Here is a 22,792-nt window from a genome sequence, read left to right as displayed (position 1 = left end):
TTGATCACTCGGGAAGTATCTCTCAGACTGTTTGCGTACCACATCTCGCTGGCTCTTATCTGATGACATTGCGCTTTGCTTGGGTTGGGAACACCTCCAACATCCCCCCCCCACCCCGAAACAAAGGTCAGGTTCATAGGAACACCTGCATAAAGTTCTGGGCGTGGGATGTTGATGTGCTAAGATTCGTGTGGAGATATATCAAGCAACCCTTAGTCGCTTGGTTCTATATAGATAACTGAAGGCCTTGTAATCTGAGGCAGAACAGCAAAAGGAACGAGAGGAACATAATATTCCTTGGGTGGAGAACCAGCATTAATGAAGACCAAGGGACTGTCTTTAAGGGCGAGAGGTTTGTCCCCGTAGGGTTTGCATGAGTAGGCAGTCCCATAGTGCAAAGGTACACCTAGTTTTGAGTCCATTATAATTGTCATTAGTCACCAAACTTTTTTTTTATCCAATGGAGCTGACAGTACTCAGCTTGTAATTGTACAGCTACTGGTACTTCTATGTGAAGCACTTCAAGGGCACATTGACAAGTTCTGCTTGAGTCACAAGAACTGATAAGTCCAGTGCTGCTGTGAAGAACCTCCCTGCCAGAACCTGTTGCCCATAAATGCAATACGGTGCCAGAAACTATCAGACTAAGATTCTCAGAAGCTCAACTAGTTACAGAGAGACCCCCTACTGCAAGTACTAAAGATTAACAAGCAGTGTCCATCTTCTAATCAAGTCCAACTGGAAATGTTCTCCTGGTCTCACCTCAGTCAGATTTTTTGGATGTCCTTCCTCTTTGTCATCCTCTCTACGCGCCAGCATTTAATAATTAATCTTATTATCAATAGGTAAGTACTAATTATGAGCCTGCCAACATGTAATCTTTTAACCAATTTGCTACGAGAAATGGTTTGCAAATGAAGCAATTAGCAATTAAAGTGTAATTAAGGTTAGTTAAGGAATAGTTTGATGAATAATGCTGTGGCAAGGCTCCAAATGTTCAGTCAGACGTACATTCAGGTGACCCAGATTATAATGATCATGTTGTTCCACCTACCCACAATGCATTGTTGCAGATTGCTCTGAGTGCACTCAGATAAGACATCGTGATGTGTGCCCCAGGCATTATTAATGGATGGCTGATGTCTTACAATGTTGCTCATCTAAATAACGGCTTTAAGGCATCAATGAGGCCACACATTCTGTGAAAGTAGAGATGAGGGGAACAGAGACAAGGATGGTAGGGTGGTAATATTTGGGAGATGAGGTGAGTGTCGCATGGGACCCTGTGGTCTGGAATGTGCCGGCTCTATAATTCATACACCAGGGTTGGCAAAATTTGGTCCCGGAGGGTCAGTCTGCACCACAGTTTGCAGATTTCCCTGCTCAAACACACCTACTGAACCATTTGACTGTTGGGCTGAAACAGTCAGAATTTGGGGAACCCTGCGGTTCACCTTATAGCAGAGCCTTTATGGGTCCATCGTTCAAAACACGGACGCTATCTTTAAAACCCTCCTTTCCATCTTTACCGCTCTTTGATGCCTGGACTCATACCAGGGAACATCACTAGAATTTTTCATGCACGTACTATTCATAATTCAGGAATAGAAGGATAAGATATTACAGCAGTGGGATATTTAGACCACTGACGGCTTAAGTGTATTTTAATGGGCAGCCAGTGATGAGCGTTTTTTTTTCTTGGTGAAGATAATCAGAAGGAGCATAAAAATAATCATAACGAAGAGCGAGCGCTCTGCCTCTGTGCTGCAATGCTTCTCATGTTCCCTCTTTGTTCATTAAATGACAATGTGCTTATAAACAATGGGAAAACGCTTCTGAAAGATGCATGAATACTCCGTTGCCGCAGTTACGCTCAGACGTTCCTCCTTCAGTCAGGTATTGTTCGGGGAGCAAGTAAACCTTCCCAAGGCTGGATGCGGAGGGGAGAGGTGTGGCTGTTTAGACGGCCCCTTTTTCAGCAAGTGAAGATGTTCTCGTACTCTGGAGTGGCTTCACTGTCTGGCCTTTCTTTGTCCGCAGCACAAGAGGCACGTGCAGAAGACCACCAAGTACGTGGAGTTGATCATCGTGGCTGATAACAGAGAGGTACCACAGAGAGCTTCCCCGTGTGCTGGGCGTGTGACAGCGATGGAAGCGTGACCCGTCGTCCTGGCCGCTGACGTTCCTTGCTGCGGGGGTGCAGTGCCTGTGTCCCGTTTGGGAATCTCAAGTAGCGTGTTAGAGAGTCCATGACCTTCAAAAGCCCCATCAGCCAAGCACCTTGTGGGGGGGGATATGACCAGAAGGCTTTTTCATCACAGTATAGAGTCAGCGGGGACAACTGCATTGAGTGGGAGGGAATGGGGGGGAGCGGCGCCCCCTAGGGGAACAGGTGTGTTATGGTGGAATAAACTCTGGTCAAGGATGTGGGACCATGAAGGAGGACGTGCTGCTCTGGGATGATGAAATGAAGGTCGTTGCCAGGGGGACGTAGATGGATGGAGGGTGGAGGCCGTGGGACCGTAAAGGTGGGGCCAGAGCTGTGGGGGTGTGAAGGGACGGTCATGGCCGGGGCGTGCAGGTCCACCGTGCCCCGGGGGGGGGCCACTGCCTGCGAGTGCTACATTATCATGCTAATTAGGTGGCCGCTTGATGCTTTCGAGGAAGCCAGCTTAGGTCATTTTCACGCTTATCTATGTGACTAAAATAGCCTGGTTATGGTGCTTTAAACTGGGAGGAAGCCCAGTGCCAGTCAACCCATTAGGTGACATTGGTAGCCGCCTAGGACGCTGTCTCCTAGGAGAGTATCGACATGCCAAGCCAGTTCCACTTTGTCTTGGATTGGGGGGGCGGCGGTGAAGCTTGCCTAGGGTGCCACATGGGCCCTCCAACGATGCGCATACCATCATATATTCTTATATATTGATGACCTGAGCAGACAAGTCCCTACATGAAGACTTGTGTGTGAAATGGCGCCCCCTGCAGGCTTTCCGCTTCTGGCATCCTCATTCCAATTGGAATTAGCGGAAATCCCATCACAGCTGGTTCCGCGGCCCGCGAACGCCATAAAATGCCATCCGGACCTCAAAGGAAACCGAGGAAGTCGTCGGTGGAAAGCGATCCGGCTGGATTACGATCCGCTGGTGTGTTTTCCGAGGTCCTGCAGTCGTCCTGTTTTTTCTCAAACCCCCTCCACTCACTTTTCCACAATCATCCCGCTTGAAATGTTTGCACTCCGGGCCAGCCGGAGCTCGAATATCCCCATGAACGTCTGAACCGGCTTCGCTGGTTTTTCCTAACGCCGCAGCGTCACATTTGACAAATTACGCTGTCTGTGCGCATAGGTGGATGAATCCGTAACGTCTAGATGGGGCGCGTGGGGGCACACGTGTCGTCGTTTAGGGGCTCCTGATGTGCGTTAGGGACTTTCCGGGCCGCTAAGCCGTTTCCAATCCTCAGTTTCAGAAACACGGGAAGGACGTGGAGAAGGTGAAGCAGAGGCTGGCGGAGATCGCCAATTACGTGGACAAGGTATCCCCGGTCCCCGGCGCAGATACTCTTCTCCATCCTACTGATTGCGGAGCTTTTAAATCTTATGGGATCTTATTTTCATGTCGCCTGCATCAGGGGCCTGTTTCACGAAGCAGGATTTCTTGCTTAGCCAGTTAACTTGTCAGATTTAAGGTAGTCTGGGCTAAATGTAACTAAACGAAGATAAAGTCCATGTAAACTACAATAACAGGCCCCAGGGCCCTTTATTAACTTGGACAAATATTTTGGTAGATGGATGAATGGAGAGGTTTCTGTGGCTGTATGAATGGACAGGTGTTCTGTTAGGAGGATGAATGGACAGATGTTTTTATGGATGGATGAACTGAGAGATGTTTTGTGCTTGGATGGATGGATGGATGGATGACTGACTGGCTGGATGGATGGATGGATGGATTGATGGATGGATGGATGGATTGATTGAACGATGTTTTGGGTGGCCGGATGAATATTGAAATATTTTGGTTTGGCTGGGTGAGTTTGGCTCAGCTAATGGCTTCTCAGCTGCTTTGTCGCCCATTGAGTCTGGCTGCCTTCCCCCTCCCAGTTCTACAGGGTTCTCAACATCCGCGTGGCCCTGGTGGGACTGGAGGTGTGGAGCGACGCAGACCGCTGCTCTGTCACGCAGGACCCCTTCACCACGCTGCACGAGTTCCTGGACTGGAGGAAGCTGAAGCTGCTGCCCCAGAGGCCTCATGACAACGCCCAGCTTGTCAGGTGACCTCGCTTCAATCCATGTGGGTGTGGCCTGGATGGTTGGGTGGGGGGGGGGCTGTCCTGATGAATAACCCTTAATGGTGGTGTCCGTCTACAGCGGTGTATACTTCCAGGGCACCACCATCGGCATGGCACCCATAATGAGCATGTGCACAGCAGAGCAGTCAGGGGGCGTCGTCATGGTGAGTAACACCCAAGGCAACACCATCACGACCCCATTGAAATGAGCAGACATCCATCTAAATACAGTAAATGGGCTACTATACTATACTGTACTATACTATACTGTACTATACTATACTATGCTGTATAGTGTTTTGAGGAACATTTGTACATAGTATTCTTTGTTGAGTCAGCAAGCAGATGTATTTTATTATTGCAGTACTTAATATTAAGATGCAAAAAGTGCTTTAATGAGTAACGATAAAAGGATCACAGATGAAATTATGTCACAGGGATCGAGACACACAGTACTGCAATAAAGAGCACACCAGATTATTAACTATTATTAATAGCCATTGCAAGAAACGTCTATGTGCGCATAACGGCCGAACCTCTTGTCAAAGTCGTCCGGTTTCCTGTGCCGCTTAAACAGTCATATCTGGCACAGCGACGTATGTTTCCCCTACAGCCTCATGCCATGTGTGAAGCTTGTTTCCAGATGTTTGCCTCCTTCTCGCTCGTGATGAATGTCTGACCGTCGTCAGCCAATTGCCGGCCCCTGTATCAGGTTTAAGGTCTGTACGGTCTGTTATCACAGTCCGTGTGTTATTCAGGGGGATCGCATTCTCTCGGAAAGTGCTGGAGAACATTTTGTTTCCCCCCTGCTTTTTTTTTTTTTTTTTGCGTCTCCGAGTTTGGAAGCAGATTCTGTGCGGGGCTCGAACGACAAGCGCGAGGAAGAGCGCGGGATGGTTTTGCGGTCACGTAATTCCACGGAGATTACAGGCTGCGGGTTAGGAAGAGCGTTATGGCGGCGTCTTCTACATCTGCAAGGCTTTCTGATGTCCTCAGGTGACACACACTGGCATCGTAAGGTGGCCCTGGTGTCCAGGAAGGCTCCTCTTGGTCCCTGCCATCCATACAAAGATTAGGCATCACTGTTATCATCACGACCTTCAGAAGGATAAGGGATGGATTGATAAATGGACGGATGGATGGATGGATGGATTGCAGTCCAGGTTTTTTTTTTTCCGAGGTGACTGGCAGCACTGGGGTAAAGTTAGTAACAGTATCAGTACAAGCTCTGAAAACAAACTTGCTCTTGTCCTTCTATACCAGACCGTCCCCGACAGTCTCCACAAAGTAAACATCATCCATCCATCGATACATTTTCCAAACTGTTTATCCTTCTGGATAAGTTTGACTAATAGACGTTAAGGTGTTTTTGAGCAGGGGATAGAAATTTTAAGTCTCTGGGATGGATGTTGCTTGCAAAGGATGACACAGATTAGCAGTGGCGTGTTGTTCATGTCCAAAAACACTTCTATGTTTTTTAGAAAAATACAGTCCTGCACAAATGTCTTATGCAGTCAAAGAAAATGATGCGTAAATGATCTTCATTTTGGTGTAGAACTATGATATTTTGTCTGTCAATGTGGATCAGCATAGCTATTTCAAAAACTCCCCTAAAATCACACCAATATTTCAGCAGCTGAGAACCAAACTATCCAACAAGATCATAAATAACTTTTTGGAGAACAGAGGAAATTCATTTTTATTTTTTATTGTGTTATTCTTAATTTGCATATGTCCTAATGTGAAATTGTCTTTTTTTTCTAAGCACATATACACTTACTACCCAGATAAATGCCTTAAATGTTTTCTTTGCCTGCCTAAGACTTTTGCACAGTGCTGTACCATGACTTCATCCTATGAGTAGATCATCTACCTCTTTGGTTTGACGGCATGGTTTAGCGGGATAAGGTCCTGTGCCTGAGTTTGCAAGGTCGTTGGTTCAAATCTTAGACTTAGCAGAGTGATTTCACTGTCGCGCCCCCGAGCAAAGGCCCGTAACAGGCCTAGTCTGACCCTGCTTTTTATTAATTGTATCTCACTTCAGATAAAGATAGCATCTACTAAATAAATGTAATGTAAACCCAGAATGGGAAAAACATTCATATCATAAAGGCCGTAGTCTCCTTGTCTGACTGAAGCAGCTAATTAGTGAAAATAGATTAATAGATTAGCTCATTCCCCAGAGAGGGTAGGACTGGTCTGTAGGGGGCGCTGTCCCACAGTTATTGGTGTGGGGGGGGGAGGGGGGGTGGCACAGGCTGAAGTCTCCATGGTGCCCAGAAGAATCCTGACCTCCTTTTCAGCAGGATGGCGGCAGGACGGAAGTCCTGGCGTCACCTTCTGCTAAAAGGCCACCTCTGCATCATCCATGTGGCCTGACCTCACCCTGCTCCCTGCTGCGAGGCACGTCCGCAAGCGATCAGCCACCACACCTCCGCCCCGTGTCATCACCGGGCAGAAGAGAGGGCCCCCCCACCAACCGCAATTTTTCCAAGTATGAAAGCGTCTGGAAAAATGGCTGCGGACCAGCAGGAGTCTAACTAGATAATTTATCGAATCCCGGGGAATGCAAACGGCATCGCGGTCGGTGTGATGTGCCGCTCCGCTTGCCATCCTGTGCCTGAAATGGATTTCTTTTTAGGGATGTAATTATTTGCCGGCGCGCGCGTGTGTTGAGGCCCTTCCCTGTTTGTTTTTGTTTATTGATCATTTTTCTTGTTTCCTCCGTGTGTGAAATCCAATTACGGCTTGTAAATAATGGCAATTATTCAATAGCGGTGGGAGTCTTACGTCGGGTGAAGGTGCGACGGAAACCATTACCGCTGACAACGACGACGGAATGCCGAACGGGAACGGAAAATGTGCCTTACGCAGATAAACGTGAGCGAAGGTGAAGAAGTGAAAAGACGATCTCAGTAGAGTGAAATCTGATGCCTCTTTCTGGTGGCGCTCTCTGTAACCCTTCCCAGGATCATTCGGAAAACCCCCTGGGGGCGGCAGTGACCCTGGCCCACGAGTTGGGGCACAACTTCGGGATGAACCACGACACTCCGGAGCGGGGGTGCGGCTGCCGGATGACAGTGGACCGGGGGGGGTGCATCATGACCCCCTCCACAGGGTGAGTGTCGCCAATGATGCGGGTGGGGGGGGGGGGGGGCGACATCCAGAACATTCCACACACACACGGTCAACTGCAGGAGATAAACAGAAACGCGGATGAGAGCAGTACTCTGCGTGATTTACTCCTGCTCGCTCGGCTCAGACCCACACAGCCAGCAAGTGAGGGCTTTATGGTTCCCATTAGACTCCCATTACGTAAGACCCCACAAACGATGTCTTAAATCCTAACGGCTCAGAATCTAGCCGCGAACGGCAAAAGATCCATTAACCTTGCACCGGGTGACTCCTACCGGTTCTTGAACAGCCTGTGACTCGCCCGTCAGTTCATTGCCGCTGCGTGTAAACATTTGTGTGTCGTCTCGCCGCTAATTCACGGCCGGTCACGCTGTCGTGGGTGACCATGCGGGAGACTGCTTCCTGCGATCCAGACGGGGCAATAAAACCCGGGTCATGTGATCTGGCAAACATTATATAATGCAATGGGATGGAAGTTTGTGGCTTTTGGCAAATGCAGTACAAAAAGGATTCTGTGGTCATGTTTTTGGGAGTGTAGACACCAGATTAAATGGTATTTCATTTCTGCCAGACCCTGATACTGATGCGTGACCCCGTGACCTGTCTAATCCTCCAGACCAGGCAGAGAAGTGAGAATGTCCTGAGCAGACGTGTGCGGAGCCTGCAGCGGACAGACCGGAGGGGTCACGGGCACCCTGCTCTAACCGTGGTCACAGATCGTAAAACATTAGTGCTGGTGAAATCCTCTGTTTACCAGAATGGTCAGGAGGAAGTGTATGAGTGAGTGAGTAGGGGGAAATGTGCTATTTTAATCCTTGGTGAATTCCCGACTTTTCGGAGTAACAACCTTGCCACTCCATTCCAAACAGTTTATTAGAAAAACATTCAGAGAAGCGTGAATAGGCAGCCCACTGTCTTGGAAAGCCGCTTGATAGGGTAACATGGGTGGACAACGGATTCACCGAGACAGCTAAGTCAGAGGATCGGGAACAGAATCTCCGTGTCCAGGTGGCAGTTCAGCCTATCACGCTCATGCCCTCGTCCCAATCCTCACCTGTGAAAAACTTCCTGCGATTTATGTATAATACAGTAAAGTTAGTTGCTCGATGTTCTGTCTCTGGTCGAGGAGAGGAGGTTCTGGGTTAATTTGAGGTCAGAAATGAGAGTGGGCCCCACATTTCTGTGTAGGAGGATTCACTGGGGACTGGTTCCCCCTCCCCTTTGTTATTACGGGTCCAGCAGCAGCAGGACCACACAGGGGAGTGCTGTAAATCACCGCAGTGACACCGAGCCCCAAATTCATCAGCTGCTGGTAAACATCACGCCCCAGCTCGTGTTTTATTGTTGTCTGTTGTGCTGTTTTTCTAATGGGGCTCCCAGTTTGCTCAGCATATGCCAGATCGGACTGGATGTGTTTCCAGTGGGGTGCTCTCTCTTACGGGCCTTTACATTTCTGGCAGTCCCCGAGTCGTTGCGTAGAGCTGCGGTCGTAATGCTCTTTTAGCGTGATTTTAGCACCGTTCTGCTGTGTTTTTGCTGGGGATCCTGGGTAAAAGACACAGCATCTCCACAGTATTCAAGTTAAGCCAAGCCAAGCCAAGTCAAGTCAATACAAGTCAAGTCAAGTCAAGCCAAGTCAAGTCAATACAAGTCAAGTCAAGCCAAGCCAAGCCAAGTCAAGTCAAGTTAATACAAATCAAGTCAAGCCAAGTCAAGTCAAGTCATGCCAAGCCATGTGTTCGTTATTGTCATACCATCCATATGCAGGTATACAGTGGCACAAAATAACGTTCCTTCAGGACCATGGTGCAGCCCACAGTCACTTAAAGTGCAAAAAACACTTGACAGTGTGACACGGGGGGCAGGACACAGTGGTATATATACATAGTATCCTGGTAGTAGGATATTCCCAAGTAGGGCCACTTTGAGTCGATTAGCCAAGGAGACTTTGGTAGAAGTTCCAGAGGGCCACTGTTCCTACTCCAGGTGAATGGTTGTCCATCAGCTCCCCGAATCCCAAGTCGTGGACGTGATTCAAGTCCCAAATGATGGTCGTACCATAATACACTCGGTTTAATTACATCCCCCGGGGAAATCAGCGGAAAAGCCGTTGTGTATCTGTATTTCAGACGTCCTCGATACTGAGAAGAGCGTCAGATCATATCAGTTAATGAATTCACGATGCTCTTAACTTTGGCACTAAATCCCGATACGTGTTTTTTTCCTGAGTATCAAAGGACGCGACTGCATGGTCGTGTCCCCACATTACGTCACCCTGTCACGCCGGTCACGACGCATTTTCCGACGGCGCTTGAGGAAATTAATCATCCTTTTATTTTTTGCTGCACCTCGCACTCGCGGCCTGTTTCACATCTGCGTTTACGGTAAATGGTTTTCATGGGGAACGTTGTATTTCACACCTCCGCCTCTGCATGGTAAACACGAGAATGTGCGTGTGTGTGGAATGTGACTTTAAACGCTTAAATTAATATTAATATGGCATAAATTGCCCCACGAGTTCTTTCCTGGACCTGCTGACTCTCCGCTTACATCCTGCTCAGACATCTTCAACACCAGGAAGACCTTGGAGATGGGCTGCTGCTGATGTCATGTTTACCTAACATGGCGTTCAGTGCTGTGCTGAAATTACTCTCTTGTGGTCTCTGGTTGTTTTTTCACTGGCCAGCCTCACGGCTGGTCTTTGGGGGGGGGTGGGGGGGTGGTGGTCCCCTCCTTCCTGGTGCCGTGTGAACCGGACGGGCTGTTGTTACCTTTGAGAAGTCTCTGTGGGGAAGGAGGGGGTGAATCGTGATTGGCTTATTCGCTCATGGAACCGGGGCCTCCTTATCTGGTAGCTTCCGGACATCACCTCTATCGAAACGTTCCCGACGTCCCCCACCGTCCTGTCAGCTAACATTCCTGGAGTCCGTAGGGCATTCTGGCTCTCTCGGAATACCCCTCCAGAGTCGGGTTGGGCGGGTGATGGACGGGATGGGGCGGGCCAGTGGACTGGGCTGACACACCCCTCAATGGCAGCCTGGCCCCCAGCAGGGGGCGCCATTTTCTGGGCAAGCGGTAAGCCACGGGTTGGCCCAGACTGGCCCTGGAGCTCTGCTGGTCACCTCGGCACACAGAGGCCTGCTTGGCACCAAATTTTATTTTTTTCATATATATTTTTAAAAACCATTAATTACACACCTCTGACACCTTCCCTTAACACATGGTGTGTGGGACACATATCCTGGCGAAGGACAGGAGTTGGAAGAGGGCGTATTATAGAGATGGGGGAGTTGAGCAGCTTGGGAGGGTGGGTGTAAGTGGAAAGGAAGGCCCCCCCTTCCGCAGTCCACCCCCCCCCCCCCCCCCCCATGACAGTATGGGCAACAGTCTGTTGTGATGCAACATCTGAGATAAGCCCAGACCAGCCCTGGCACCTCACTCCTGACCACGTGCGACCAGGGGACTCGGAGATGTCATGCGTCAGCATGTCAAACCCCCCCCCCTCCCCCCCCCCCACACACACACCAAGCGGCATGATAGCACAGGGGCCAGCTAACCATGTGGCTCACACATTTTCAGAGGATAAAAAAATATCATCTCGTATTCTACGCTCAGCGGAAAAAGGCCCACAAGAGAATTGGCACTTCGTAAAGAAATTGCCAGTCTGACCCGGGCTACAGAACCCGTTATAACCGCTTCGATGATGTCATTCCCCAGAACCGTGGTAGATACAGCGGCGGAGGTGTAGTGGCGCGTCACAGCCTGCGGACAGCGCTGTCACTGGAGTAGAGAGGTCAGATCCCACCTCGGTTTGTCTCTTTGAGGTCTTCGTCCATCATTTTCATCCTTCGGCTGCTTGCCGTATTCTTCCTTCTGTTTTTCCACTCGATCCCTTTCGTCGTTTGGCTCCTGCTGGGAATGACTGATAACAAAAAAGCAGAAGAGTCGTCTCCCCCACTTCCTGCCTCCCGGTCGCCGGATTCAGCTTCTTTATCTCCATCAGCCACCAAGCACCTCCGTCACAATCAGGCTCAACAGCTCAACGGCAAGAGGACTTTGGGAAAGGATTGATTTCGGTGGTGGCTTCGAGTGGGCGGGGTTACTGCATGCTATCAGCCCCCTGCCCCCCATTATTCCTCCCCCATGTTCTGGAGCCTCATGGCTCCCCAGGAGACTCCCGGGGGGTAAATTCAGCCATAGACAGCCCCCACTCCTCGTACCAGAGTGAAGAGGCTGACAGTGATTCCAGGGTACTGCCCACCCCCCATAAAATACACTAAAAACTTTTTTTTGACGGCCATATCTAAACAAGTTAAACAGAATCTCTGTTTTTTTCACCCACTGTTTGTTTGTTTGTTTTTATTATTGTTCTCCGTTCAGTATAATATCCCTGAACGACTCGGGCTTCACCCACAAGCTTTTGTTTAATTCGCTTCCACGCGGAGCCTCCAGCTGCTTCCGCTGCTCTTATCAGAGCAACATTTGAAAAATAAGGAAATGTATCAGCGCCGATTGTTTTTTGACAGCGAACGAGTCGCCGCATCGACTGTGTGACGACGTGCCAGCTGGGGGGGGGGGGGCTGGGGGTGTGAGTGGAGCGGGCTGTTCTGTCACGTTCCAGGATGCTGTCATCTGTCATACTCTTCCCGGTCTGGAAATGCTCGCCGGAGGGTGGGAAGGAACGCCGGCGAGTCCCAGGGACAGGAACCTCGTGGACGTAGCTTCCTGCGTCGTCGGGGGAGTGACACACGCGCGCCTCGCAAACACAGGATAAGGCTCGCGGCCCTCATGCTCCATTGTCAACGCCTTAGGAACAGCTTGACGTCTGTAACAAAGCCCTGGCAGATTGAGTTCAGCGCTGAATCGCTCCCCCTCCACACAGCAGCACGCGCACACGCGCCTTTCCGGAAGGAGTATTACCCACAGCTTACCCACGAGCTCCAACTTTTGTTAATGGACAGGTATTAGTTGTCCTGCTTGTCAGTCAGAGTCTTAAATGCCTTTTCTCCGTGAATCTCGGTGGGTTTCTTAAAGCTACAGCTGCAGATTGTGAATCAAAATGATGCTCTAAGTACATAGGATTTCTTTGGCTCTCTCTCTCTTTCTTGTGACATACACACACTTGCACAGATGCAAGTAAGGTTTGGGGTGCTGGATCACCAATTTGACCTGGATGATTTTTGGGGGGTGGGAAGGAGGTTTTGAAGGCCCTCGCTTGGCAATGTGACTATTCAGGCAAGCATGAGATTGAAACCGGCGACCTTCTGATCACAGTCACAGAGGCCTAACCTACTAGGCTGCACTACTCCCCCCCCCATCATGATGCTGTAACTAATTTTACCCTCCTGAGTTATTGGGTCATGTGGATAAGTTGACCCGAGTCTGTCTTCCACGTGATTGAGTTGGGATTCGACCCCCACCCCCTCCCTCCTCACCAGGTACCCCTTCCCCACGGTGTTCAGCAGCTGCAGTAAGAAGGATCTGGCAGCCAGTCTGGAAAAGGGCGTGGGCATGTGCCTGTTCAACATGCCCGAGGTCAAGGTGCTCTACGGGGGGCAGAAGTGCGGCAACGGCTACGTGGAGGAGGCCGAGGAATGCGACTGCGGCGAGCCGGAGGTAAGGTCCTGCCAGGGGCCCCAAATGCACAACAGAAACGGGGCCACCTTCTGATTTTGACTATAGTATTTAGCTTGTGGTCACATGCTTACGATCCCTTAGATAGGAATTTATGTGTATGTAATATGTAGGAGTTTGTTGAGATCAGTACACCAGTAATTTAGCATTAACTGCGGTTCTGAAGTAGTTTTCTTGGTTATGGGTGCGCCAGCTTCTCTGATTGGGTTGCACAGCAGACTTGGTCCATCAAGACCGGGAGTTCCTGCCGCAGGGGAACATTATTGGCAAGATTATGGCAAGGAAGGCTGGGTTTACATGAGCTGGGGTACCTTAGGTGACCACTGCACTGACCTCTACTGGCCAGTCAGGAAACTGCGCGGTTTCCTGGAGAGGGAGGTCAGCAGTTTCGGGTGCCGGTGGCACGTGTGGAAATGGACGAGGTGAGCCAGACAGACCCGTGGGAGAGAGTCAAGTCTGATATAGCGCCAAAAATATCTAAATTGGATATAAATCTGCAAAAAAATACATAAGTATAAAATTTTGGTTCCCTGCCCAAGTTTGTCCCCAGTGAACCATAAAGATATAATGAAGTAAAGATTCACTCTGACTGCATCATCACAAACAGAGCACAAACCGACACATTTCCATGGAAACAAAACTTTATTAGCATATGTGCAGAGTGTATCAGTGAGCTCGCAGGTCTAAAGGACCCTCCTTATTCTTCATGGGGTGCTGTCCTGCAAATAAACACTCCTTTGCACGTCTGAAACATCCCCTTCCAGAATTCTCCAGCCTCTCTTCAGTGGTACAGGATGTACAGGTCGATCGGGACGGTCGCCTTGAGCCCCTTCATCCCCATTGGAGATGATGGATCACATTCTGAGACAATGTCCATCAAAGACCTCTGATTTGTGACTCTCTGGGAGGGGGGGGCGACCACAAAACTGCACAGGCGGATGGTGTGACAGTAGGCCGTGTTCCAGCTGACTCAACAGAAAGTTCTCTGGCCTGCCTTCTTTACTCAAACAGTGGGGCTATGTTGACGGAACGTGTTTCATTACGCGCTGGATACGCGCAGAAAATGTAACATTTTTATTCGTCTGTGCAGCTGGATGTTTGGTGAATAAATCAATGTTAAAATGCCCTGAGGAACGTCTGGTGGCGGAATCCAGCGACGGCGAAGCCAAACGGGGCCCTTCCCGCCGGCGAAGGCGGACATCTGCGTGGGACGTTATGAACGGTGGCTGTGGGGTTTTAGCCCCTGCCTTAGTCACTGACAATAGGGTGACAGCTGCATGAGGCCACAGCCAACCACAACCCCCCCCAAAACCGGTACCCGGGCCCTCATCTGGCCCCACTAAGGGCCTCATTAAAATCTGGGCTGCTCTCAGTCTATTTGGTGTGAATCATCAGCCCCCCCCCCCCCCCCCCCCCCCACACACCCTTTAATGGGACCCTAGCTTCTTAAGTTTCAGAGAACCGCAGCACCGTGCCCTCACCTACAGGGGGAGCCGCCCCTCCCCTTTCAACGGGGAGGGCACCCAGGCACCGCCGGGTCAGACTGTCTGCCTTTGACATCATGGCTCCCGCGCCATGCCCCCCCTGCCCCCCCCTGCCCCTCCCGTCTTCTCCATGGCCTCCCGCCCATGCGGGTTCCCACACTCTGCAGACTGAGTAAGAGGTTCCCGATTACCGCTGACTGCCTGAGGACCCATGCCCCCCCGCCCCCCCGCCCTGGGGAAGGCCGCCCCTGACACAGCTTTGCGCGCGGTTCATGGTGATGACATCACAGTTGTGGTCATGCAGCCTCGTACCCTAACTAGTGTCGTCTCTGTTATGCCCCCCCCCCCCCCCACAACACCCCCCATTACAGGAGTGCATGAATCCCTGTTGTAACGCCACAACCTGCACTTTGAAAACTGGTGCCTTCTGCGCGCACGGCCAGTGCTGTGAGGACTGCCAGGTAACCCCCCCCCCCCCATGCCTGAGGCCCCCAGAAAGGGGAGGAGTGCCCTAGACTGCGCCTCACCCCCCGTCTCTGCCCCCCCCCCCAGCTAAAGCCAGCGGGCACACCATGCAGGGAATCCAGCAATTCCTGCGACCTGCCAGAATTCTGCACAGGGACGAGCCCTCACTGTCCCGCCAATGTCTACCTCCACGACGGGCACGCCTGCCACAGCATGGACGGCTACTGCTACAACGGCGTCTGCCAGACCCACGAGCAGCAGTGCGTCACGCTGTGGGGCCCCGGTGAGGACAGCGCCCCCTTCAGGCACCGGGGAGCTATGCGATATCTTATCTGTCATAGCATCCTGTATTGTTTCTTATAGTGATTTTTTTATTAAGAGTTACTGAACTGTACTGATATTTTTTTTAAATGTGCTGATACAGATTTTAAACAACCAAAACATTTAAAACAATGTGATTTACTCAGTACACCAAATGTTTCCAGAAACATGCAGTTGTTATGTTCTTGATGGTATGGATGCCTAACTTGTGATGGGCTGGTCGTCTTTGCAGGGCTGCCTGTGTTTCCTGGGGTAGGTTCCAGTCCCACTGCCGCCCTGTACTGGATATTTTATTATGTTTACTTATAACATTCAGGTGACTTACATAACTTATTGTTGACAGTTAACTGTTTAAACAGCCAGAAATTACAGAAGTTATTTAGGTTAAATGGTCTGCTCAAGGGTCTAACAGCAGTTTCCCTCCCGGGACTGGAACTAACAACCTTTGGGTGCCAGGTGGCGCTGACTCCCACATGCATGGTGTCCTTCCCTGCAGGTGCCAAGCCGGCGCCGGGAATCTGCTTCGAGCGGGTGAACTCAGCCGGGGACCCCTATGGGAATTGTGGAAAGGACCCCAGGGGCTCCTTTGCCAAGTGCGATCCACGGTGAGGACTCACCGGGCGCCGAACTTCCCACGGCATCCAGAGGGGGGCGCCACACAACAACCCAAAAACAGAAAAAGAAGCCTTCGGATCGAGTTTACTCTCACTTGGACGGATAGATAGTGCTTTTGATGATTTACTTGAAGTTTTTTTTCACGGTTTTCATTTCCATATCCTTTAAATCTTTCATCAGTCGTCTCATCATTTACGTAATTGCCCTAATGACGTGGGATCTGACAGGATGTGAGCGAGCGCTTGTGTGAGTAACACGTGCAGCAGAAACATATCCGATGAGAGTTCGTAATAAGCAAGAACCAGAGAAATACTCGGACGGAATCCCGACATTCACGCTTCGGAGAGGCTCCGCGGCGAGCAAATTTAATGGCACAAAATGGATTATCGGTCAATTTATAAGCCACAAACCTTCAAAGTTACGGGGACGACAGAGGTGCAAATGGCAAATTGATTGGATGCTTTTCCTGCTGGGAGTGTGACGGTTTGGGGGGGGGGGGGGGGGGGCGGAGGAGGGGGGGCTGCATTTTGGGGCGATGGCAGCATGCCGTACCTCTCACTGTGACTGGCGTCCATTGTGTGTGTCTGCAGCGATGCCAAGTGTGGCAAGATCCAGTGTCAGGGCGGTGCTGCCCGGCCTGTGATTGGTACGAACGCCGTCTCCATAGAGACCAACATCCCCCTGCAGGAAGGTGGGCGGATCCTGTGCCGCGGGACGCACGTGTACCTGGGGGACGACATGCCAGACCCAGGCCTGGTACTGGCTGGTACCAAATGTGGAGACAGCATGGTGAGCACAATCTCCAGAACCATACATATACAGAGGGACAGACTTTACCATTAGCCAATGATATGTCCTGAAGCATGAGTGACAGGGGGCGGAGCACTCCGGCGGCCAATCAGCTTTCCGCTGGGGTCAGCGCCTTTGTGACCCGACCCCTGCCTAGACTAATAATCACCTTTCAACTACTCTGTAGTCACAAACCTGGGCAGTATGTAAAATTCAAATAAAAACAGAAGGTATTGATTTCTAAATCCTCTTTGACCACTTTAAAATTGAAAACAATAAAAAGAGTAACTTTATTGCTTTTTCGGAAAGACACTCATTCCGAATTTGGCGCCTGGAACACGTTCTAAAAAGTCGCACATCATGTTCCTATAATCCCTTCTTACGTTTAAACTGCTTGGATGGTCCCGTAAAGCTGTAGGGATATTGTGCAGCAGGAAGGAATGCTGACCCCAACCTCTGAAGTCCCGGCCTTCATTTGCTGAATCTGTCTGTCCTTTTGCTCCAGATGTGCCTGAACCGACAGTGCCAGAACATCAGCGTGTTCGGGGTGCACGAGTGCTCAGGGAAGTGCAGCGGCCGGGGGGTGAGTGATCCCGGAGGCCGGGGGGGTGAGTGATCCCGGAGGCCGGGGGGGAGAGTGATCCCGGAGGCCGGGGGGGAGAGTGATCCCGGAGGCCGGGGGGGAGAGTGATCCCGGAGGCCAGGGGGTGAGTGATCCCGGAGGCCGGGGGGAGAATCGGCTGGGGGGGGTGTGTCACGCCATGTCAGGCCCCGAATTACCGTGACTGGAATCCCACGTCCCCATTAATCTCCCTTTACCCGCAGAGCTCTGATGGCTTCAGTGTCATGCTCCCGCCTACGTCTGCCTTAAAAAGCCACTCACTGTCCTCCGGGCACCGAATGGGGGGTTAGGGTTAGTGACGCACGGAGAGTCGAACCCAAGCTCGCTTTGCCGAAGTCTCCAGCAGCATTGCTCATTCTGACGCTGACATTGTGTGTGTGTGTGGGGGGGGGGGGCGGGGGCTGGGGGGCCTGTAATGTCTTTCATGTCTAATGGCTGTTATCTTTTGCATGAGGCATTGAGATGGGGTGCATGGGCGCAGGACCCGTAAATGAGATAATTAGTTAATAACTGAGTTAATGGTATCATTGTGGCGGCGGTGTGGGGGGGGGGGCAGATGGAGCAGGCGTTGTGACCCGGTTTCAATGAAGGCGTAGGGGTCCTTGTGTCACCAGAGGGGGGATGTTAGCGCCTCCTACTGGAACAGGCTTGGTATTCCCAGCATTTTCATCAATATGCCCCCCCCCCCCACTGAACGCTGTCACCCTGAAACCACCTGCAGCTGGCCTTAATTACTTCCTTACAGGGAATCTTTCTTCACCCCCCCCCCCCCCCCCCCCCCACTGCGCTGCTGTCGTGACCGTGTGAAAAACAGGGGGAGTCGCTCACCGTGACGACGATGAGCCATCCCCCATCCCATAATTAATTACCTAATTTAGATTCTTATCAGACACTTTTACCCAAAGTGACTCACATGTCTTACATTTCTACTTCATGCATTTATATCGCTGCATATTATTACTGCGGTAAATTGGGGTTAAGCACCAGACTGAAGACTGCAGCCAGACGGCCAGTACTAGGATTCTATTCTTACTCGCGGTATGTTTTGATGTGTTTGACTGGATCATATAACGCCCAGAGAACTGTAACACTCCTCTGTAACAACAAACAGAGTATTGTTACATGTTTTACTGGTCTACAACAGCAACCAGTGTTGTATAATCTTTGGAAGCTCTGATACAAAAACCAAAGTATTGTAACATGTTTCACTGTTTCGTAACAACAACTAGGGTGATGTATTGTATAGCTGGTCCGTAACAGCAATGTTTATGTTCCAATAAACTTAGCTGATTTGTAACAGTGACATTTGTGTCATTCTGTGCTTGACCTGTAACCATAACACAAGTTCTAATGTCCCCGCAGGTGTGTAACAATAATAAAAACTGCCACTGTGAGGCGCACTGGTCCCCTCCCTTCTGTGATAAGTCAGGCTTTGGTGGCAGCGTGGACAGCGGCCCCATGCGGCTGACAGGTACGGCCAATGGGATTCTCCCCTTTTTACCTCTGGGCGGGACGATGTACACACACCTCAAAGAGAAGCTGTCTGCCCATGTCCATGAATGTTCTTCACGGAAACAGGACCTGAAAGCCTCAATATTCGGCTCACTTAACTGCTCGATCTGTCTTCACGTTTGTCCGACCGTATAGAAGATATTTCTACCTTAGTGGGTCAGGGTGTACTGAGGCAGGGATACTGACCCTAGCTGAAAGCTGATTGGCCCCCATAGTACCGCCTCCCCTGTCACTCACCAATTCAAAACATTTCATTGGCTAATGTTAGGGTTGGCCCCTCTGTATGAATTATGACCCCTCTTATGCCCCCCTACCTAGAATTGCCCCTGCCAAAAGGATACAACAGCAATCTTCTGCCTGAGATATGAATCTAGCTCCAGTTCCAGCCAGTTACCGACTGTACAACCGGCAACACCTGTTAAACATGTTTTTACAGATATTAAATTAGGCTTTATATTTGCAGAAAGCAGCCCTTAATTGAATGATTTTTATGTCTCGATTATATAATTACTTGGAAGTCAGTATCGCGCAGGTTTCCTGTAGTGACGCGTGTTTCTGTTTCTAAGGCGATGGCCACGGAGTGACGGTGGGTGTTCCGGCGGCCATCTTGAGCTTCTTGTTGGGCGGCTTCGTCCTCTGCCTGAAAAGGAGGGCCCTCATTGGTCTGCTGTGCAGCGGCAAGAAGAGCACCATGGAGAAGCTGAGGTACGGCCGGGGGGGGGGGATTGGAGCATCACCTACCTCCTCATACATGCCCTGAAAAGAGAATGGAAGACAAAGGAATTTATGATGCTTTCCGGTAGTGTGAGGGTAAAAAAGCACCATCCATATATATATATATATATATATATTGTTTTTTTATGGCTGTACTCTGTGAAGGTCCATGGGTCAGAAAAGGTCAGCCAGATCCAGCCAGATGCATTCTGGGTATCGGGCCTCCCCGTCTCGTCCGACCCCAGGCAAACCCCAGAGTCCCAGCATATATAAGGTATGTATCTCGGAAACTCTTTTCCCACACTCTGTTCTCCACAAACCATCCCTCTAGATTTGACAAAGATGTTCCCCTGTCGCGTGGTAAGGGGGGGGGGGGGGGGGGAACATCCACGTATACATTCCGAGTCGCCCTCTCTATTAACCCCTTCTCTGGCATATTCTGATGAGCGCTAACAAGTACTCTGGTCACCACAAAAGCCTTAAATCCTGCATCTGTCACCGCCGCAACCGTCTCGGTCTCATTTCCTAAAAGTCGGCTTCCATTCTGATTCAGTCCATTTGCTCGATGCAAACGATAGGACCTTTTTTCTAAAGTAGCATATCTTTGCTTTTCAAGTGCCGGATGTTTGTTTATTTCATTCAGAGCACAGCACGATTGTTTACTTTGTTTAACATTTTGTAGTTCATTTGTATACATTAAAAAGTAGTGTACGTTTGTTTTAGAATTCAGTGGCCTGTACTACGAAGCGGGGTTACTGGCTTATCGGGGTAACTTGCTGGATTTAAGGTAGTCTGGGCAAAATGTAAGTGAGCGAATATGAAGTCCATTTAAACTGTGGTACCTTAAATCCGACAAGTTATCCCGATAAGCCAGTAACCCCGCTTCGTAGTACAGGCCACAGTATGTTTGTTTAGTTTAAGATAGTATACATTTGTTTTGGAGTGCAGTGTGTTTGTTTAGTTGTTTTAAGGTGAAATAGAGTTCTTTTAGAATGGCATGCATTTGTTCACATCCATTTGTTTTAGACTGTCGTACAATTGTTTGATTTTGCATTGTGCAATTAAACACTTGGTTAAACTTTTCAAATCTAAGTGACTGTGCCATGAGCATGATTAGCTTTTTTATGGAGTTACGACAGAACTGGAGATCATTTTAATCCAGCGATTACCGCTCCATTCGCTTGTTTGTTCAGGATGTAGAAAATGGTCCCCTAAAATCTGCCTGGATGTCAGAAATATTTTTACATGTGTTAAATTTTACATTGCAAAAGTTTCTGCTGCAGACAGATGGAGGGATGTTGCTCAGGAAGGGAGAATATTCCAGAAGGCGTGCATGGTGCACGTAGACTGAGGTGCGGAGGCTTGCCTCTTACGGAGCACACCACCCGGGGGAGTCTGTGGAGTCCCTTTGCTTTTCCAGCTGGGAAATGCAGGAAGTTTCCGTTGAGGGGTATAACGTTCTGTCTGGCTGGTTAACTCATTGACCGCGGGTATTGAATGTGCAATTTTAACATTTAAGTGGGGTAAATGTGTCCCATTTACCCCACTTAAGGGCAAGTGCACTGAGATACTACACACTTCGATGATGTATGTTGATGTAAGATGCAAAGTGTGCAAGTGAATGTGAATAGCCCAAGTGTGCGGGGATTTCCTGAAAGCAATGGGACACACTTGATATTCGAAGAGGTAAACAAGAGTCACGCTACAATTATGTTGTTATTTGTGTTGCCTGTGTTTGTCGTTATACAACTTTGCACATTTAAACTGAAACTCCTTTAGAGGCATGTTGGACTCTGATAAGCTGCCGGACTTCCTCGCGCGATGTAAACATTAGTCAGTGCATTGTGGTCTAAATACTTAAGCCGTTAAAGGGCCGTAATCATGCAGTATTTGCCAAAGTGTGGATAAAGTGTACTTCAAGCGTCCTGTACTTGGCTGATCTGAGGAACGGGACACCCGTGAATAATTGCTCTAAGCGAGTGAACGTGCACATCAAGTCTGGTAGTGTGCAAGTCGGTGAGCAAAATGAGACGAAGCCTCTGTTTGGAAATGAGAGCGGGATGCTGGTACCTGGTAATATCTGTAAGTATTTAAAGAGACTTGGCCAACTGGATGCTGAGATTGGAAGGAGGGAGAGGAGGAGATTGATGGTGGCTTCTGTCTTGTCTGCCCACAGCCGGTTCCCTGTGGGACAGAGCCGCCCCTCCTGCCGGCTCACGCTTTTCACCACCAAAACCTCCGCCGTCTGCCCCAGTACCAGCCCATCCTCATCAGCCGCCCATCCCCCCTATCCCCGGATCCCAGCCCCCAGCCGCAGCCTGCCGCATCCCCGCCGCACAGAGTGCTCCCCTCCCACGCTTGCTCTCTGCCTCGGGCTGCGCCCTTCCGGAATCTTCCGTGTCAGACGTCCTTCAGAGCCAGCATGGTAAGTGTCCTGGCTGCAGTTGCAACACGACACTCTTCGTATAGTTCAGTAGCGGCTTGTTTTCATTCGATGTCTGGCAGACGCTTTGACGTCTTCTCCAACATAGCGTACGGTTCTCGCTCACTTTCATGGCTGGATGTCGCACTGGAGCCATTCACATTCAATATTCTGCTCAAAGGTACTTCAGAAAGGCCCCTCCTGGAATTTGAACCAACAACTGCTGCCCCCCGCCCCCCCATGTATCTTAAACGAAGCCCTGCTTGCAATTTCACATCGTGTCTGTTTATGCAGCTGGATAATTACTATAGCGAACCCCCCCCCCCCAATTCTTACCCATAATCCCCCAGGAATTAAATCATGCTAATCCGAGTCTTTATTTGCCATGCTCCCGTCGTACTTGAGACACACAGGACCCCTTGTGTCGGTGGAGGAGGGGGGGGGGATTGTTGTGACGTGTCTGTTGAGAAGTTGTCGTGCGTGTAAAAGCACGAGGCCACTCACGTCTCAGACGTTCCCAGAAAACGGACTCACCGAACAAGAACACGAACAACGCTATAACCTACCTGATACTCAGCCCCCATCTGGCTAATTCCCTGCCCCCTCCTCCCAGGTCACAACGTTCTGGATGTAGCCTCATGACATTTGAGGCTCAGAGAGTCACTCGTGGAGCTACGGCAACATTACGGCATGTCGATACGCTTGTGCCAATCAGCAGGCTGGTCAGTGCCACGCTGCGCGTTGTACCCTTACCTATACGATGTCAGCGTCAGGTTTATAACGAAGAGCGTTAGC

At 50.1% G+C, this 22,792-nt stretch overlaps 1 protein-coding gene across 1 annotated transcript in view; it reads left to right on the top strand.

The window, feature by feature from the left end:
• The window catches only part of LOC111853717 (disintegrin and metalloproteinase domain-containing protein 12-like), a 68,337-nt gene that overhangs the window by 40,938 nt on the left and 4,607 nt on the right, over positions 1-22,792 (top strand). The window contains exons 7-21 of the mRNA XM_072703697.1: positions 2,041-2,106; positions 3,460-3,531; positions 4,097-4,266; positions 4,364-4,448; positions 7,254-7,402; positions 12,858-13,035; positions 14,909-14,998; positions 15,090-15,285; positions 15,820-15,928; positions 16,529-16,727; positions 17,233-17,310; positions 18,712-18,820; positions 19,428-19,566; positions 19,741-19,849; positions 21,752-22,000. Of these exons, the coding sequence (XP_072559798.1) occupies positions 2,041-2,106; positions 3,460-3,531; positions 4,097-4,266; positions 4,364-4,448; positions 7,254-7,402; positions 12,858-13,035; positions 14,909-14,998; positions 15,090-15,285; positions 15,820-15,928; positions 16,529-16,727; positions 17,233-17,310; positions 18,712-18,820; positions 19,428-19,566; positions 19,741-19,849; positions 21,752-22,000 (1,998 nt within the window). The remainder of the gene's footprint in view (positions 1-2,040; positions 2,107-3,459; positions 3,532-4,096; positions 4,267-4,363; positions 4,449-7,253; positions 7,403-12,857; positions 13,036-14,908; positions 14,999-15,089; positions 15,286-15,819; positions 15,929-16,528; positions 16,728-17,232; positions 17,311-18,711; positions 18,821-19,427; positions 19,567-19,740; positions 19,850-21,751; positions 22,001-22,792) is intronic.

This window comes from Paramormyrops kingsleyae, chromosome 20 (genome assembly GCF_048594095.1).
Source record: "Paramormyrops kingsleyae isolate MSU_618 chromosome 20, PKINGS_0.4, whole genome shotgun sequence".
NCBI classification, from domain to species: Eukaryota; Metazoa; Chordata; class Actinopteri; order Osteoglossiformes; family Mormyridae; genus Paramormyrops; species Paramormyrops kingsleyae.
This window is presented reverse-complemented; position numbering and strand designations above follow the sequence as displayed.